General features: G+C 51.6%; 2 protein-coding genes and 1 long non-coding RNA gene across 4 annotated transcripts; 2 read left to right on the forward strand and 1 right to left on the reverse strand.

The window, feature by feature from the left end:
• Window positions 1-1,519: 1,519 nt before the first annotated feature.
• On the reverse strand, window positions 1,520-13,081 carry LOC105494955 (tetraspanin 1). Of its 2 annotated transcripts, XM_071093864.1 has the most exons (10): window positions 12,761-13,081; window positions 8,754-8,854; window positions 6,899-7,030; window positions 6,390-6,454; window positions 3,076-3,282; window positions 2,805-2,879; window positions 2,590-2,688; window positions 2,361-2,513; window positions 2,170-2,253; window positions 1,520-1,994 (listed from the first exon to the last, which is right to left on the reverse strand). In XM_071093864.1, exons 4-10 carry the CDS (start codon window positions 6,444-6,446, stop codon window positions 1,947-1,949), a joined length of 723 nt encoding a protein of 240 aa, XP_070949965.1. In that variant the 5' UTR covers window positions 6,447-6,454; window positions 6,899-7,030; window positions 8,754-8,854; window positions 12,761-13,081; the 3' UTR covers window positions 1,520-1,946. The 2 variants fall into 2 exon arrangements, with proteins under 2 accessions (XP_070949965.1, XP_011762338.1); XM_011764036.2 differs by lacking the exon at window positions 8,754-8,854.
• P3R3URF (PIK3R3 upstream open reading frame) lies at window positions 11,669-12,680 on the forward strand. Its single transcript, XM_024796998.2, has 2 exons — window positions 11,669-11,930; window positions 12,537-12,680. The coding sequence occupies exons 1-2, from the start codon at window positions 11,687-11,689 to the stop codon at window positions 12,578-12,580; spliced, it is 288 nt and encodes a 95-aa protein (XP_024652766.1). The 5' UTR covers window positions 11,669-11,686; the 3' UTR covers window positions 12,581-12,680.
• A 117-nt stretch (window positions 13,082-13,198) lies between the features above and the next one.
• On the forward strand, window positions 13,199-17,500 carry LOC105494956 (uncharacterized). The gene is made up of 3 exons (XR_011621561.1): window positions 13,199-13,329; window positions 16,204-16,404; window positions 17,247-17,500. It is a non-coding gene; the product is annotated as an uncharacterized lncRNA (long non-coding RNA).

Below are 17,500 nucleotides of genomic sequence, written 5' to 3' on the forward strand. Positions count from 1 at the left end.
CCACCCTGACGCCTTCGTTGTTTGCTGGAGCTGGAGATAGTGCTTGAGGTGGCACAGCAGCCAGGTTGAGCAGCAATTAGCCCATGATGAGGTGGAGGCCCGCCCTGGGCAAACAAATCCCGTGCAGCCTCCACACAGGCACCTGGTGGAGGGGAAGTGTGTGAGAGGCACAGTATGGTGGTGAAGGGGTGAGGCACGCTAGCTCCTCGCCCTGTCCCGCACCCTGGCAGGCTCCTGGTCTGCCCCTCACAGACCAGCTCTAAGGCACTCTTTGGTTCTGGTCAGGTCCGTCTTCCTTTCTGGGCTCAGCAAGAGGGTGGTGGTTCTGGGCTGTCCTGGAAAAGCTCAGGAAGAGAGTTACAGGGTTCAAAGGGAAGCAAGGAGGGGGACTGGTTTGTCAGGCTGGGCTTTGCTTGGTAGCAGACACTGTACCCTCTCACCAGAGCCTCCCTCAGGCCTCTCACTCCTGGCTCAACAGTGATCAGGTCTGTATCAGAGACATTCTGGCCAGCTGCCCCTTCAAGTGGAACTAGTATCATATCAGCCAGGACTACACCAGGTGCTGGAGTTCTGGACCCAAATCTAGGCTGAGCTCCTCATGGAAGCCTGTGGGACTGGGGCAAGTCGCTTGGCCTTTCCTAGCCTCAGTTTCCTACCTGGAGCATAGGGATGGTTAGGGCTAAAGAAGAGATGAGGTCTAGGCCTGATGAGGTGGTTCACGCCTGTAATCCCAGCACTTTGGGAGGCCGAGGCAGGTGGATCACCTGAGGTCAGGAGTTCAAGACCAGCCTGGCCAACATGGTGAAACCCCGACTCTACTAAAATTACAAAAAATTAGGCATGGTGGCGGGTGCCTGTAATCCCAGCTATTCAGGAGGCTGAGGCAGGAGAACTGCTTGAACCCGGAGGCGGAGGCTGCAGTGAGCCGAGATCACACCATTGTACTCCAGCCTGGGCAACAAGAGTGAAACTCTGTCAAAAAAAAAAGAAAAAAAAAAAAGGAAGAAGAAGAAGTCTGAAGAACACCAGGTATGCCAACAGCAAATGAAACATGAAGTTCTTGCTGAGATCCCAGAAGCAGGGACAGATGTGGGGTTTTACCTGAGTGGGAAAGGTAGGCAGCGTGGACCCTAGGAAGGGGGCTCCTGAAGGGCTTCCCAGCACCTAAGGAGTGACCCTTTCCCATTGACCTGGTAAGAATTCGGCACAAGCTTGTTATTTTCATAGCTTTCCAGTCCAGTGCCCCCACCCAGGAGGGGGTAGTTTCAGTCCAAAGTTCTCCCCATTATAAGGAGGCAGACTGGCCTAACCCAACTCTACTTCTTCACGCCCTCTCAGCCATTCCTCTTGGGTTCCCTCCCAGGCCTGGAACCCAAATGAAGGGGAGAAATAACTACTTCTGACCCCCAACCCCACCCTACTTCCCTCCTTTGCAGGGCCTTCTGAGTTGGCAGCTCCACAGGAATCTCAGACCAGTTTAGACCCCTCTCCCCAAGGATACATGAAGAGTTCAACTGGCAACATTGTAACTGGTTTATGCATTTTGAACTGCTTTCTACATATCCGCCCAGAGGCTCTGCTGATTTCACTTATGCCCAGGCTATAAAATGCTTTCCTCTCATCCCCCAGTAGAGCACTGGGATCACCACTAGGCCTAGGGGCGTTTCAAGGGTTTAATAGACTGGGGGAATGGGCAACAGAACTGGCTACCTTAGAGGCTCTGGAATGCCCCCCACCCACCCACCCGCCCGCCAATGAAAGGAAAGTCAGGCACTGCCTAAAAGGAGTGGTCCCTATCTAGCCCCAAGTCTGGAGCAGGAAGGGCAGGTCCACTCTGGCCCAAGTGACATTGTTAGATCCTGACACTTCCCCCATCACTGCTTCTTGCCAGGGTGCCTCTTCACAGTTCCCATGTGGCAGCAGTAGTGGCAGAGGCAGAAGTGTACTTATTGTAGATTGCAGTACAGATACATGGACACAATCATGGCAGCCAGCTGGAGAGGGAGGAACAGGGAGAGATGAGGGGACATGATAGGGATCCTGAAGCCTGTCCCACAGACACCCTACCTGAGGCCCAATTAGGTCTGTTTCCTCCAGGGAGGCCTCAGATGGGTTGAGCAGCCCTGGTCTCGTGCCCATATCCCAGTCCCAGCCTCCTCATCTGCTTACCTCGAGGCCCCCAATTCCAGCTGCCACACCACCCACAGTGACTGCATTAGTTCGGATGTCATACAAAAGCTGTTGGAAACAACCCTTCAGGAAGAGAAAAGAGCATTTATAGTTGGCAGCTGCCCTACTCCCATCCCTGTTTGCCACTCTGAGGCCATGAAAACTCCCCACCCACTTGTGCCAGCCCACACCTCTACTTTTTGGTTGTCAGCCTTTTCCTTGGTGCAGGTTTCATTGACTGTGTTGGTGACGTTATTGCAACAGAATGGGGGAAAGGCATTGTTCTCTCTGACGTAGGGCGAGTCCTCAAAATCCGTGTAGTTGGTGAAGCCACAGCACTTGAGCTGGAGACAAGATGAGGGTGGAGGTGGGGCCTTGCTTCTTCCTCTCCACCCCAAAACCTCCCCCAGCCAACCTTACCTCTGTCATGGTGGTGTTCCACACTTGAGTGAAGTCTTTCTGGGAACCATAGTCTTTCTTGATGGCAGGCACTACCAGCAACGTCAGGAAGTGCTCAGCCTGGGTGAGGCAGGCCAGTGTTTAGGGGTTGGTACAGAAGGTGGCCATTCACAGGCCACAGCCCACTCCCAGGGTTTTGCCCAATTTTCTTCCCTTCCTCCATCCCAGTGTCTCACCATTGTGGTGTACACCAAGGCGACCACAGCAGCTGCAACCTCAGCAATGAAGATGAGGAGGAGGATGAAGAAGAACTGAGTGGGGAACAGGGATCTGGATTTTAGGGAGAGACAGTCCCTCGAGCCCTCCTTGCCCTAATCCACCCCCCGGAAAAGTGAGACAGAGGCCTTAGCCTAGGGGAGTCCAAAGCAGAGTTTGGGAACCCCAGGGCCTGGTGTCAAGGGCAAGGGGACTCTTGGTCATGGGCCTGTGGAGCTGGGTTTGACACACCGTCATGAGGGCACACTTGCTCTCAGTCTGAGCACCATAGCAGCCCAGGAAACCAAGAGCAAAGACCACAGCGCCGGCTGCGATGAGGAAGTAGCCCACGTTGACAAACTGCATGGCACTGGACGACAGCGGCCCGAAGATCTTCAGAAAGGATGCCCCATCGATTGACACCCAGATGCCCACTGCCAACAGGGCCGCACCACACAGCTGGGGAGAGAGACGTCAGGCAGGCCTTAAACAGTGCTGACAAGTAGCTTACTACCACACAGTTGAGTAAGAAGGATGGGAGCCGAGAAACTTCCCTCTTTATTGACTAGGGAGTCTAAAACCTCATCCTGTAAGGAGGGGAACATCCTCTAGAGCCAGAAAAATGGGAGCTGGGATGTGCATAGCTAGGATCAGACTGCACACTTGGGCAGATATAAAGGCGATCAGGGGTTCTAGAAATATCCGCAGGGTAGGGGGAGGGGCAAACCTTTCCCTTACTGCTGCCAGGGTCCTGCCACATAGCTAGGATTGAAAACAGGCAGATGAGGTCCCAGCCTCCTATTTCCTTTCTGGGTGAGGGGTGCCTAGAACATCTCTGTCCTCTGATAGGTGGAGACGGGGCGGTAGCAGAACAGGCTCAACAGTCACCATAGTAATAGAGGCAGGGCTGAGGTTCCACCTGCTGGCAACCTTGGAGAGGGAGGAGTTTGAGAAGGTTCACCCACCTGAGGCCCCATTTGGCTCCCCTCTAGAATCCAACTTCAGGCCTCATCCAGACAAGACCTCCTTGCCTCACAAGAGGAAAGTGAGGCACTAGTGGGAATACAGCCAGAGTTTCTCTTAAAGGCTGTCTAACTTAACTCCAAACCTCAGCGGGAATCCTGAGGCCCAGATTGAGGAGGGCCCTGTGTAGTTGCCACACATCTTAGAGCAAAGTCTCCCGGCCCAGGGCCTCAGTGGATGAATCAGCCTGACACCACCTTGGTGCCTAGTCCTCACTTGCCAGGAATAAAAGCTGAGACTAGAACGGGAAGTGAGGTGGCAGATTGTGGCTGTATTCCAGGCATGTTTGCCCAAGGACAGAAAGCTGGACTTCTAGCCTGCAGGGTCAAATTTCAAGGAGCTGGAGGTCTGCCCTATCCTGCTCTGCCCAGCCTGGCAAGGTCTGGGTAAGAGAGGCCAGAAATCAAACCGGATTTGCCTTTAACCCTCTCAGGGCAGAGCCTCTGCTATCCAAATCCCTGGAATCCTATTGCCTCCTCCAGATACATGGATAAAGACTAGTTCAGGACTGGCACAGTGGCTCATGCCTATAATCCCAGCACTTTGGGAGGCCGAGGTGGGAGAATCACTTGAGCCCAGGAGTTCGAGACCAGCCTGGGCAACATAGTGAGACCGCTTCTACAAAAACATTTTTTTTTTTTTTAAATTAGCTGAGTATGGTGGCACACTCCTGTAGTCCTAGATACTCAGGAGGCTGAGTGAGGTAGGAGAATCCCTTGAGCCCAGGAGGTTGAGGCTGCAGTAAGCCAGAATCATGCCACTGCACTCCAGCCTGGGTAACAGAGCAAGATCCTGTCTCAAAGAAACAAACAACAACAACAACAACAAAAACAAGTTCCCTGCAGCCAAAGGAAGCCCAAGGCACAGACCACATCAGAACTAGAGAATCTATCCATGCTTCCAAACTAATCAATATGTATATAAACTCTGTCGCCCAGACTGGAGTGCAGTGGTGTAAACTTGGCTCACTGCAACCTCCATCTCCTGGGTTCAAGTGATTGTCCTTCCTCAGCCTCCCGAGTAGCTGGGATTACAGGCATGCGCCACCACATTTTTGTATTTTCAGTAGAGACGGGGTTTCACCATATTGGCCAGGCTGGTCTCAAACTCCCGAGCTCAACTAATCTGCCCACCTCAGCTTCCCAGAGTGCTGGGATTACAGTCGTGAGCTACTGCGCCCAGCCCACTTCCTCACTTTTACTTATGCTAACCTACTCTAATGTGGCTCGGGTCTCTGGTGACATACTGTGCTAAATCCAGTGAACATTTCATGGGCCATATTCTCCTTGACCTCTCTGATAGCTTGCTCTCCTTGTTTTCCTCTCCCCCCTCCCACTGCTCCTTCTCCATCTCCTTCACAGTGGCTTTTTTTTTTTTTTTTTTTTTTGGGCTTATCCCTAATAAATTGGGTTTCCCAGAGTTCACTTTCCAAGTGTTCTCATCCACTCCCATGGCTTCAGTGGCTACCTGTGTGCACATGAGTTTCAAATACCCATGGCCAGCTCCAATCTGAGCTGTACCTCCACTGGGTACACGGCTGCCAGTGGGACATCCCCTCCCACAAACGGGGCCCCACCCCCTGCCATCTGGGTTGCTCATGCCAGAGATATGGGCGTCATCTCCAAGACCTCTGTCTCCCTTGCCCCTTCTTCTACCCCTCAGCCATCATCCTAGAGCTTTGGCCTTTGTCCACTTTTCCGTTTCTCCCTATCTCCACCACCATCTCCAGGATTTATGCCTCATGGCTCAGCTTCTCAAACATGCCCTATGCAATCTGTTTCTGGTTTTCTGAACGATATCGAGTTTCATTACTTCTGGCCCTTTATGCAAGCTTTACAACTCCCCCACCAAGCGCAATTTCCCAGCTTCAGCTATTTCCTCCAGGAAGTATTCTCCAACCAGGCTAAGTTCAGGCTCCTAAAACCTCCGTCCTAAGCCCAAACACACTGTGTTGTTATTATCTGCCTATCTGGCTTATTGGAGCTGAGCTCCTTCAGGGCAGAGAAAGGCTTTGCTTACCTGCCACCCCAGCACCCCTCATGGTATCCTAGACAATGAATGTTTGTCAAATGAATAAGGGCTGCTTGAGATAGACCCTTTGCTCTGATGAGATGTAGGCCCTCCCACCTTTCAGCTCCTCATCATACAGAAGAATTTCCTCTGTACTGAATTTCCTTCTGTGCTAGGTGAACTTGGGTGGAGCCCTCCTATTTTCTGGGCCCCCAGTGCCTATAAAGGGGGGAGAATCATTCCTGGTAGCTTACTCTGCCCTGCCTGAAGCCTGGGCTAAAGTTTTGTGGGAGAGAGGCATTGCCCTGAGCTTCTCCATCCCCTTTTTCATACACACCCCTGTATGGCAACCTGGGGGCTGCTGGGACTAGGAATCAGCAGCATTTGGGGAGATCTCTGCATCCCACTCATATGGGGACACTTGCAGGACAAAGCCTGGGCATAGCAGTCTCCCATTCCCCAACTTAGTCTCTGCTCAGCTTGTGACCTGCTGCTGTGGGCAGCCCCAAAGAGTCCACAATGTCCATACTTACAAAGATGAGCAAATTGAAGAGGATCATTATGGTCTTAATGAAGCTGAAGCACTGCATGGTGGCTCCTGGGAAGCAGACATGTGCGAGTTAGGGCCTTGTTTCCCCTGGCCCCACCTGGGCTGGCCCTGGCTTCAGATATTCAGACAGATATGCCAGACCCCAGGATCCTGAACCCATATCTCACCAAGCTTCTCCTGTACCTGGTCTGACACCACGGACCTTTTCCCAGTTTCTATCCTAACACCCTTACCCCTCTATACTACCCAGGACCTCCACCCGCACCTGACACTCTGAGATCCTAACACCCCAGGTTCCTCCACCTGCACACCCAGCCTGACTCCCATGCTGCAAGTCACTCCATGCCCTTTCCTGGCACCTGTATATCCTGTGCTCCTCCCCACACTAACCCCAGACCCTCTCAGAACCCTCACTAGAGCCCCTCCAGCTCCCCAAACCTGTTTCCAGATTGATATTTCTTCACAGGATAATCTCTATCCCTATCCCATTACCTGTTCAGGGCTCTTGGCAGCGAGTTCTGAAAGAGGGAACTGCTGAGGCTCACAAAGGACAGAGCAGCTCCAGGGAGTTGCCACTGAGTGGTCAGGCAGAGGGACGCCTGGCTCTCACACACCACTGCTCACCTGCAGGAAGGGTAGGAGCTTTAAAGCCTCCTTCTGCCCGCCTGCTGGCCCCACCCATGGCCAGTTAGCCTCAACTTGCCCCTGCTGCCCCCTGCTGCCTGGAGACCGATCCCCACAACCACCGCCTCAGCAGGCCTCCGCCTGGCAACACCAGCCCTGGGCAACGTCCCTCCTGATCTCAAGCAGCAGCCCAGGGCTGGGGTAAGTGACTCCCCAGAATGTCTGTGTGCCCTCCACCACAACAGTGCAATGTGCTTCTTACCCTGCACCTGCTGATACACTCATACATACCCTCTGTGCTCATGCTCACATGCACACGCATCTGCCCATGCTGCCATCCATATGTTCACACAGCAAGCACCCAGTTACATACATAAACATGTACTAGTATTCCTGAATGCACTTGAGTGTGCGTGTGTGCATGCATGCGCACACATGCACACTAAACTCTTTGTGGACTGACTCCCAGCAACTAACAAACAACAGAATAATATCTGACGTATGTACTTACGTATCTCTCTCTCTGTCATACACACACACACACATATACACACACACACTCCCTCTCTCTCTCTCACTTTCAAGGAAATGACCGAGATTTGGCAGCTTCTGCTCTCTCCTCTGAGTAGCAAATAGTTCCTAATCCTCTTCGCTCCATAAAACCTCACATTCCCCATTTTCCCCTCTCTTTATCTTTGCATCTCCTCTCCCTCCCCATCTTTTTATTTTTCCCCTTCCCAGTCTTCTCTTAGCTCTCTGTGTACACCCCTTCCCTTTCTGCCAGTAGGTGGCACCACGGTCCCATGAAGGAGCCACCCCCAGTTCCAAGGCTCCGTGATCCCATCTTTATCATTCCTAGTGGGGCTGCCTGACTGCTTCCTGCTCCAGCACTCCTGATGTAGAGGTGCGGGGAAAAGTCCTGGCTTCCGGGTCATTCAGACCAGGCGCTGGAATCCTGGCTCCATCGCTTATGAACTGTGTGACCCTGGGGACTTTTTTAGACTTGGTTTTAAACTGTTTGCTGGTCTTCTGTGTAACAATAGTTATGGGCTTTTCTTTTTTTCTTTTTTTTTTTTTTTTGAGACGGAGTCTCGCTCTGTCGCCCAGGCTGGAGTGTAGTGGCCGGATCTCAGCTCACTGCAAGCTCCGCCTCCCGGGTTCACGCCATTCTCCTGCCTCAGCCTCCTGAGTAGCTGGGACTACAGGCGCCCGCCACCTCGCCCGGCTAGTTTTTTTGTATTTTTAGTAGAGACGGGGTTTCACCGTGTTAGCCAGGATGGTCGCGATCTCCTGACCTCGTGATCCACCCGTCTCGGCCTCCCAAAGTGCTGGGATTACAGGCTTGAGCCACCGCGCCCGGCCTAGTTATGGGCTTTTCAAGTGAGATTTTCTTCCTGCTCTGGAAGGGAGGGACAGTAGGGAATGAGCACAGAGCAAGAAGGTCAAAGTGGAGAGAGTCACAGGCAGTGGGGCTACGAGATGGAGGAAATTCAAATTTTTTTTTTTTTTTTTGAGACAGGGTCTTGCTCTGTTGCCCAGGTTGGAGTGTAGTGGCACCATCACGGCTCACTGCAGCCTTAACCTCCTGAGCTCCAATCAGCCTCCCGAGTAGCCGGGACCACAGGTATTTGCCACAACGTCCAGTGAATTTTTTTTTTAAACAGACTAGGTCTTGCTATGCTGTCCAGGCTGGTCTTGAACTGGGCCCAATTGATCCTCTTACCTCAGCCTCCTAAAGTGATAGGATTACAGGCATCAGCCACTGTGCCCAGCTGAGGAAGTGGATTTCTAAGTTTGTTTTGTTTTTATAGTGGACGAAGGCAGCTGAAGAGACAGAAGAGAGGGGGCTAATAGTATTACAGACTACACTAATAATACTGATCATATTTTAAATGTCTTGCATATATTAAGGCTTTTTTTCCTCTTCACAACCATCTCATGAGATAGACTTTCTTATCTCCATTTTTAAATATGGGGAAACAGAAGCACCAAAGGGTCAGGTACTTGCCATGATCACACAGGTTGTAAGTGGCAGAACCAGGATTCAATCCCAGTTAGCCTGGCACCAGAGTCTACATCTTAACCACCAAGCAGACTCTCTACACTGATGGAATCTCTAAGGAGGCAGGCAAGGTTGGTTTCCATAAAGAGCAAGGGAACAGGCCTTGGTCTGACCTGAGGAAGAGGAGGAGCAGGGGCAGGTGGGTTTGTAGTTACAGTTGCTAGAAGCTGATGGAAGCAAGGTCATATTGTAAGCCTGAGGATGGCAAGAGTAGAGGCTGGAGAAGGGGATGGGGGAAAGATGAGGTTTGTGAGGGTGGTACTAAGGGTCCTACAGAGTCCTGCAGGAACAGAAAGGAGGGTGAAGCTGGGAAGGGGACCTTTGAGGAGCAGAGTAACAGGGAAAGGAAGAAGGGACTGAGGAGTGGAAGGAGAAGGAGAAAGTCTTTTTTTTTTTTTTTTTGACAGAGTCTCACTATGTTGCCCAGGCTGGAATCCAGTGGCACAATCTTGGCTCACTGCAACCTCCGCCTCCCAGTTTGAAGCGATTCTCCTGCCTTAGTCTCCTGAGTAGCTGGGATTCTAGATGCACACCACCACACTCGGCTAATTTTTGTATTTTTAGTAGAGACAGGGTTTCACCATGTTGGCCAGGCCAGTCTCGAGCTCCTGGCCTCAAGTGATCCACCCACCTCAGGCTCCCAAAGTGCTGGAATTACAGGCATGAGCCACCGCACCTGGCAGCTTTCTCTTTCATTCTCAGGAAGAATTGGGACCAGATTACATTCATCTATGGCCCTGGTGCTCAGCACATATGAAGTTGTTAGTGAACATTTTCTGAATGAATGAGTGCAGAATAATGACAGTTAAGTGCTCTGGGTTTTGGATCTTGATCATCATGGATTTGCTTCCTGCCTGCCTCTAATTGTGAGACTTCACCTCGCTGAGCCTCAGTTTCCTTATACAGTGGATCCTCATTATTCACAGATTCCATACCTATGAATTTGCCTGCTTACTGAAATTTATTTGTCATTCTCAAGCCAATACTTGTGGTACTTTTGCAGTCATTAATGGACATGAGCAGAAAGGCAAAAAATTTCAGCCATCCAACACACATATTTCCAGCTGAGGTCTGTTAAACAATAAGACCCTCTGTCTTCTTATTTCAGCTTTCATAGATAAACAAATGTGATTTTTGGTGGTCTATTTAGTGCCGCGTATTCTCACATTTTTTGGTGTTTTTTGTTGGTGATTTTACTGTCTCAAATGGTCCCCAGTTGCAGTGCTGAAGTGCTCGCTAGTGTTTCTTTTTTTTTTTTTTTTTTTTGAGACGGAGTCTCGCTGTGTCTCCCAGGCTGGAGTGCAGTGGCGTGATCTCGGCTCACTGCAAGCTCCGCCTCCCGGGTTCACGCCATTCTCCCGCCTCAGCCTCCCAAGTAGCTGAGACTACAGGCGCCCGCCACCACGCCCGGCTAGTTTTTTTGTATTTTTAGTAGAGACGGGGTTTCACCATGTTAGCCAGGATAGTCTCGATCTCCTGACCTCGTGATCCACCCGCCTCGGCCTCCCAAAGTGCTGGGATTACAGGCTTGAGCCACCGCGCCCGGCCGCTAGTGTTTCTAAGTGCAAGAAGGCTGTGATGTGCCTTATAGGGGAAATACATGCTTTAGATAAGTTTCATTCAGGCACAAGTTATAACACTGTTGGCCGTGAGTTCAATGTCAGTGACTTAGCTCTCTCTCTATATATATAAATATATACGTATATATATAATTTTTTTTTTTTTTTTTGGAGACAGAGTTTCACTCTTGTTGCCCAGGCTGGAGTGCAATCGTGCGATCTGGGCTCACTGCAATCTCCACCTCCTGAGTTCAAGCTATTCTCCTGCCTCAGCCTCCTGAGTAGCTAGAACTACAGGCACCTGCCACCACACCCAGCTAATTTTTGTATTTTTAGTAGAGACGGGGTTTTGCCATGTTGACCAGGCTGGTCTTGAATTCCTGACGTCAGGTGATCCGCCCACCTCGGCCTTCCAAAGTGCTGGGATTACAGGCATAAGCCACCATGCCCAGCCAACAATGTGTGTTAAATAAGGTGTCTCCACACATAAAATCAGGTTATATATATAGATCAGTTGACAAAAATATTGTGACCAGAGGGTTTCAGGAACCTAACCTCGCATTTACCCTTTTTTCAGTATTTAGTGTTTGTGGTGACTTTATAGAACGTTACTGGGAATAATGAGAATTGACTGTATATAAATAGGTACAATGGTGGCATATCCTTAAAAGCAGCTGTGAGATTAAATGAGATAACGTTGGTAAAGTGCTTAGCACAGTGTCTGGCACGTAGTAAGGGCTCAAAAGACATTGTTAATATTGTTACTATATGGATAAGTGAGAAAGTGAGGAAGTGAGTTCCCCCTCTAGAGCCTCTCTCCCAGGGGGCCAAAGTGAGGCTGTCTGGGTGTTGGGCTGGCTTTTAGGCCAGACCCAATAGAGAAGATTGTGAAGGAGCCTGACCCATGAGGAGGGGTCAGGGCCCACGACTTGTAATAAAGGGCCCTGCCCTTATGCAGACTTTATATGTCATAGAGGCCTCAGCTACCCTGGCCACCAGCATCCCCCAGGCACAGTGCAGAAGCTCCCTGTGCCCATGGGGCCATCTCGGCTTGTCCGTGGCCCTCGGCCCCAGGGCATGCGTTCCCCCTACCGCAGACCAGGTATGGGCTGGCCCAGGCCCCGGTTTCCCAGGATGTTCAAGTGTAGCCGCAGAAGATACCAGCAGGGTGTCCAAGGTCGAACTGCCAGCAGGGCAGCCACCAATCCTGCCACCATGGCCACGGGTATCAACAACACCCACACTGACACCACCATAGTGTGGATCTTCCCACCTCAAGGTTAGCCAGGGGGCCTGTGAGCCAGGGTGGGGTTTTAAAAAACAGAGCCACTAGACTGGGCGCGGTGGCTCACGCCTGCAATCCTGGCACTTTGGGAGGCTGAGGTGGGCAGATCACAAGGTCAGAAGATCGAGACTATCCTGGCTAACACAGTGAAATCCCATCTGTACTAAAAATACAAAAAAATTTAGCCAGGTGTGATGGCATGCGTCTGTAGTCCCAGCTACTTGGGAGGCTGAGGCAGGAGAATCGCTTGAATCCGGGAGGCGGAGGTTGCAACGAGCCAAGATTGTACCAGTGCACTCCAGCCTGGGCAACAGAGTGAGACTCTGTCTCAAAAAACAAACAAACAAACAAAAAAACCCAGAGCCACTGAAGATTTCCCTACCTGGTTCTGTTTAGGCCCTCCAAAGGCTGATCTCTGTGAAATACCACCCCTACATGTATGGTGGACTCTTGATGGCAGGCACCCTAAAGTGCTGGCAGCCTTAATGGAGGATGGATTGGCTGGAAGCAGAGGGTTTGGGAAGGGGCTAAATCCAAGGGGCAGGGAACTTCCAGAACTGCTGCTTTCCTCACACTCTTCCCTCTCCTTCCTCTCCTCAGTTCTCAGACATCTCAGGCAACCTGGGATTTTTCTGATCCTCTAGAAGTGCCCAGAAGCTAGCACAGAAGCCTGGCTTGCCCTGGACCCGCATCTCCTAGGGGCCGTGGGGGTGGTGAGCAACAAATACAATCATTCTGCTCAAACTGCCTTATTCCTCACGCACGGAGGTGTTAACCAGCTGACTATGCAGGGTGTAAGGGGAGGGTTAGGGCTGAATACTTACAGGGAAAAGCTTCAGTGACCACAGCAGGGATCATAGTTAAGACAGTAGGAGGACAGGACAAGGTCAGCAACATAGACCATCTTTGGTCTCAGCTCTTGATCTGCCCCATGAAGTAGGGGCTCTCTTGCCTCACGCTCCTAACTGCACAGGGAGAAGGGTCTCTGTAAACATCTTAGAAGGTATTGGGAGGCACAGATCAGAGAGGGATAGGATGGAAGACTGAACCCTAAGAGTACACAAGTATGAGGTGGATGTGAGGTGGTTGTGCCTCTGTGTGCCTGTGATGCTCAGCGTGGAGGTGGAGCTGGTGTGTGTGTCTGAGGCCGGGAGAATGGGAGTATAAGCAGATGTGGCTGAATGTGCCTTTGTGATTGAATGTGCCTCTGTGACTGACTGTGAGTGTCAAGGAGTGTTTGTGAGGGTATGGTTGTGCCGGAGAGGACATCAGCCCTGGTAAGAAAAATGAAGGTCAGGAGGGGGATGGGGAACAGCTTAAAGGAGGAGAATGTGGAGAAGGGTGAGATTCTGAGAAAGGCATACTACCTTCAGCCCTTCAACCATTCTCTGAGGTCAGTGTTTTCCAGAACTGGCAGCTGAGCTGGGGTGCTTAGGGGTGGGGCAAGACTGAGTTTGAGCCCAGAAAGTAGGGAGGGTGCTAAGCTCTCTGGCCTGGGGATTTTCCATTTGGATTTCTGAGTGTGTGCTCATGTGTCACTGGCTGTAACCGGATTTCTGTGGGGTTGTGTCTTAGTAGCTGGGAACGTTGTGTGGGACTCTGTCTCTAATATGTTGCATTATGCATGGGTTAATGTGTGTCGCACCAGTCCGAGATCTGGCTCCATTTCCAGGCCTACCTTCTCAGGGGGCTAGGGAAGGGAGTGAACCCTGAGAGTTTCGGTGACCTGGCGCCCTGGGGTTCAGGAAGCCTGGCTAATGTCCTTTGCTGCCTGTGAAGGGAAAGTGAATTGTGCCTATGTCTGTCTACCCCAACTCTTGCCAGAGACTGGGACCCTCAGGGGGGTTGAGGTAGAAAATTCACTGACACACCATGCCCAGACAGTGCTGGGCTCCTCAGGGTATGGGATGGGGATTACTGGACATCAGACAAACCTAGAAGGTGCTTGGGCCATGCTCAAGGGCCCAGGAGGGGCCATACATATAAAGATAATTGACACAGTTCACAAACACATGCAGACATGTAAATATAAGTGAACTCATAGACACACACTGCAACAAACGCACACATGCATGCAAGCACATACTATAAGCAGATATACGCAGACACAAATGCATAGATCCCCACACGACATATGTAACAACACATATGCATGCCTCTAAATGAACACACACACACAGAAATATGTATGCACCCAGACACAAGCACACAAGCATCCAGATGCAGACACATGCCTTCACACTCATGCAAACCCAGGCACACACAGACATACATGCATGCAGACACACTCACCAGACTTCCCTGCCCCTGCGGCCCTGGGACGCAGAAGCCTCCCTCCCCTACATGAGAGTGTATAATATGTGTGTGTGCATGCACTCATGCCCACACTTGTGTCTATGTGTATCTGTGTCTGTGAGAGTGTGTGTTTGTGCTCGAGTGTGTGTTTGATGGGGGTGCTAAGCTGTGGGAACCAGATGACATCATCTCTTCCAGCTATTTTTAGCTATATCTGCAATGATGTCTCCTTCACTGCCCCTCCCCCTTCAGGTTCCTAATTCTCCTCCCCATCTAGGCTCCCAGAGGCAGCAGCAGCCAGAGGGCATCCACCACCTCAGTTTAGGTGACTTCCCGGATGACTGGGTGCCGCCCACTCTCTCCCACCCTGCCAGAGTTCCCTGGAGGCTGAGAACACCAGGCTCTCAGGCTGGAAGGGCCTGAGTTAGCTGAGCTGACCTAGATGGTCTCCACCCCTTGGGGTGCCTCTGCTTCTGCTTTTCAATCTGCAACTCTGTGTCAGTCAACAGTGTCTGCTATGTGCCAGGGATGGTGCTAAATTCTGGAGATACAGCAGTGAGCAAGGCAGTGGGAGTTCTTTCCCAGAGCAGTTATAGCTCAGAGAGAGACACATTACACAGATTATACAAGCTCTTCTTTAAATTGTAAGGAGGCCTCTGAGCACTGGTAACAGGGGCTCCTAGTCTGAGATGATGTTCTCTGCCTCTCTCTGTTCTTCCTTCTCCCATAGGTAGGATAACCTGAGGAAACCAGAGGGAATACACCCCTTACCTTGCACCCTTCATCCTAACAACTGTATCTCCAGAATTCCACAGAGCAGCGCTTCCTTCTCACATCCTAGACTGTGGTCCCAACATGGCACTAACCCACCATCCAACTAACTGGTGGTCCATGACACTCATATCTCCTTTTTCTTTTTTTTTTTTTTTGAGACGGAGTCTCGCTCTGTCACCCAGGCTGGAGTGCAGTGGCCGGATCTCAGTTCACTGCAAGCTCCGCCTCCCGGGTTCACACCATTCTCCTGCCTCAGCCTCCCGAGTAGCTGGGACTACAGGCGCCCGCCACCTCGCCTGGCTAGTTTTTTTGTATTTTTTAGTAGAGATGGGGTTTCACCGTGTTAGCCAGGATGGTCTCGATCTCCTGACCTCGTGATCCGCCCGTCTCAGCCTCCCAAAGTGCTGGGATTACAGGCTTGAGCCACCGCGCCCGCCCTCTCCTTTTTCTTTGTTTCTTTCTTTCTCTTTTCTTTTTTCTTTTTCTTTTTTTTTTTTGTTTTTTTGTTTTTTTTTGAGACAGAGTTTGGCTCTGTTGCCCAGGATGGAGTGCAGTGGCGCGATCTTAGCTCACATCAGCCGTCTTCTCCCAGAGTCAAGTGATTCTCATGCCTCAGCCTCCCTAGTAGTTGGGACTACAGGTGTGTGCCATCAAGCCTGGCTAATTTTTGTATTTTTAGTAGAGATGGGGTTTTGCCATGTGGGCTAGGCTGGTCTCGAACTCCTGGCCTCAAGTGATCCACCTACCTCAGTCTTCCAGAGTGCAGGGATTACAGGCATGAGCCACCCGGCTCAGCTCTTCCTCTGCCTTTTTTTTAGGGACAGAGTCTCGCTCTGTCACTCATACTGGAGTGCAGTGGCCTGACCTTGGCCCATTGCAGCCTCAATCTTCTGGGCACAATCTATCCTCCCAACTCAGTCTCACAAGTAGCTGGTACTATAGGTGCAGGCCACCATGCCTGGATAATTTAAACTTTTTTTTTTTTTTGTAGAAACATGTTCTCCCAGCTACTCAAGAGGCTGAGGCATGAGAATTGCTTAAACCTGGGAGGTGGAGGTTGCAGCCGAGATCATGCTACTGCACTCCAACTCTTGGGTTCAAGTGATCCTCCCTCCTCAGCCTCCCAAAATGTTGGGATTACAGACGTGAGCTACTGCTTGGCCCCCCCACCTCACTTCTCTTTGAAATATTCCTGTAGTCAATCCCTGGGAGGCAGGCCACTATTCCCCATCTATAGATGAGAAAACCAAGGCTCAGAGATGGGGTGCTCTGGACCACACCTCACAGTGCCTGGGGAGCAGCCCAGGGGAGACGGCAGGCAGGTGGAGAAGGAAGTGGTGGCGCACTGGGACAGTTGGCACAGGTGCAGGAGGAGCAGGCCAGGCAAAGGAATCAGGAGGTGAGGGGGAGGAGGACGATGGCCTGAGGGTTCATGCCAGGAGGAGGGCTTCCCGCTCCAGCCAGCCTCAGGCAGTCACTGGAAAATCGGGTTTGGCAGCTTCAGCCATGTGCTGCAGGACTGGAAGAAGGTCCAGGCTGCTCCTGGGAGGCAGCCTAGCGCGGGCTCTTCCTCTAGCCCTGAGTTTCACCACCTGGCTAGTTGGGGGAGTATTACTTTATAATTCTGGGGCCCTTTGGACTGTGAAGGGACCAGCTCTGGGCTAGAGGCAGGAGCCCGGAGCTTCGAGCCCAGAGCTTCAGTCCTGGTTCTGCCCAAGCCCTGATCTGACCCTTGGAATGTCCTGGCCCCTCTCTTGGCCTTGTGGCTCTGCTCTAGAGAAACAGTTTCCCCAGACCCCAACTCCTGCCCCCCAGATTTTCCTGGGAGTCTGACTCAGGCACAGGAACACAGAGTCAATGGGTAAGGGCACGAACAGACAGCTCCTGGGGCGCCAGGCTGGAGGTCGCTTGTCACTAACAGGTCAATGGCCGGAAGCCCAGCTCCAACCCCACAATGCAATACCGGTCACCCCACCCTTACCAGTGCCCTCACTCACACCCCCACTTCCGGCCTCTGTTCCTTCCTCACCTCTGGGGAAGGCTGCAGGACTCCCTAGGGAATTTCCCCTGGTTCCTCCACTGGCTCTCTGCCTGGTGCTTAACCCTCCTTCCCACACCTATCCATTCAGCCAGGCCAGTCTCCCACAAAACTTTCTCTCCCCGGACCCTGGGGCAGGGCAAGGAGGGAAGGAAGCTGGGTAGAAGGCCTGCAAAGGAGACTGCTTTTCCTGCTACCCTCAGGTACTGAAGCCCAAGTAAGAGTTTTCAGGACAGAGGGAGTAGACTGAGTGTTGGGCCCTAGGACTGGGCTTCCCTGGGTACTATCCCACCCCCTGAGCCTCGGGAGAGGTGGCAATGACCTTCCTCTGCACCAGTGTGGCCAGAGAAGAAAGCCTGGAGCTGAGACTTGCAACTTCTAGAAAACAAACACAAAACCGAGGCCAAGAGAGTGCTGGCTACTATTACCAACAAAATTCATTAAACACAATTTTAAA

Source organism: Macaca nemestrina, chromosome 1, assembly GCF_043159975.1.
Source record: "Macaca nemestrina isolate mMacNem1 chromosome 1, mMacNem.hap1, whole genome shotgun sequence".
Taxonomy (NCBI): domain Eukaryota; kingdom Metazoa; phylum Chordata; class Mammalia; order Primates; family Cercopithecidae; genus Macaca; species Macaca nemestrina.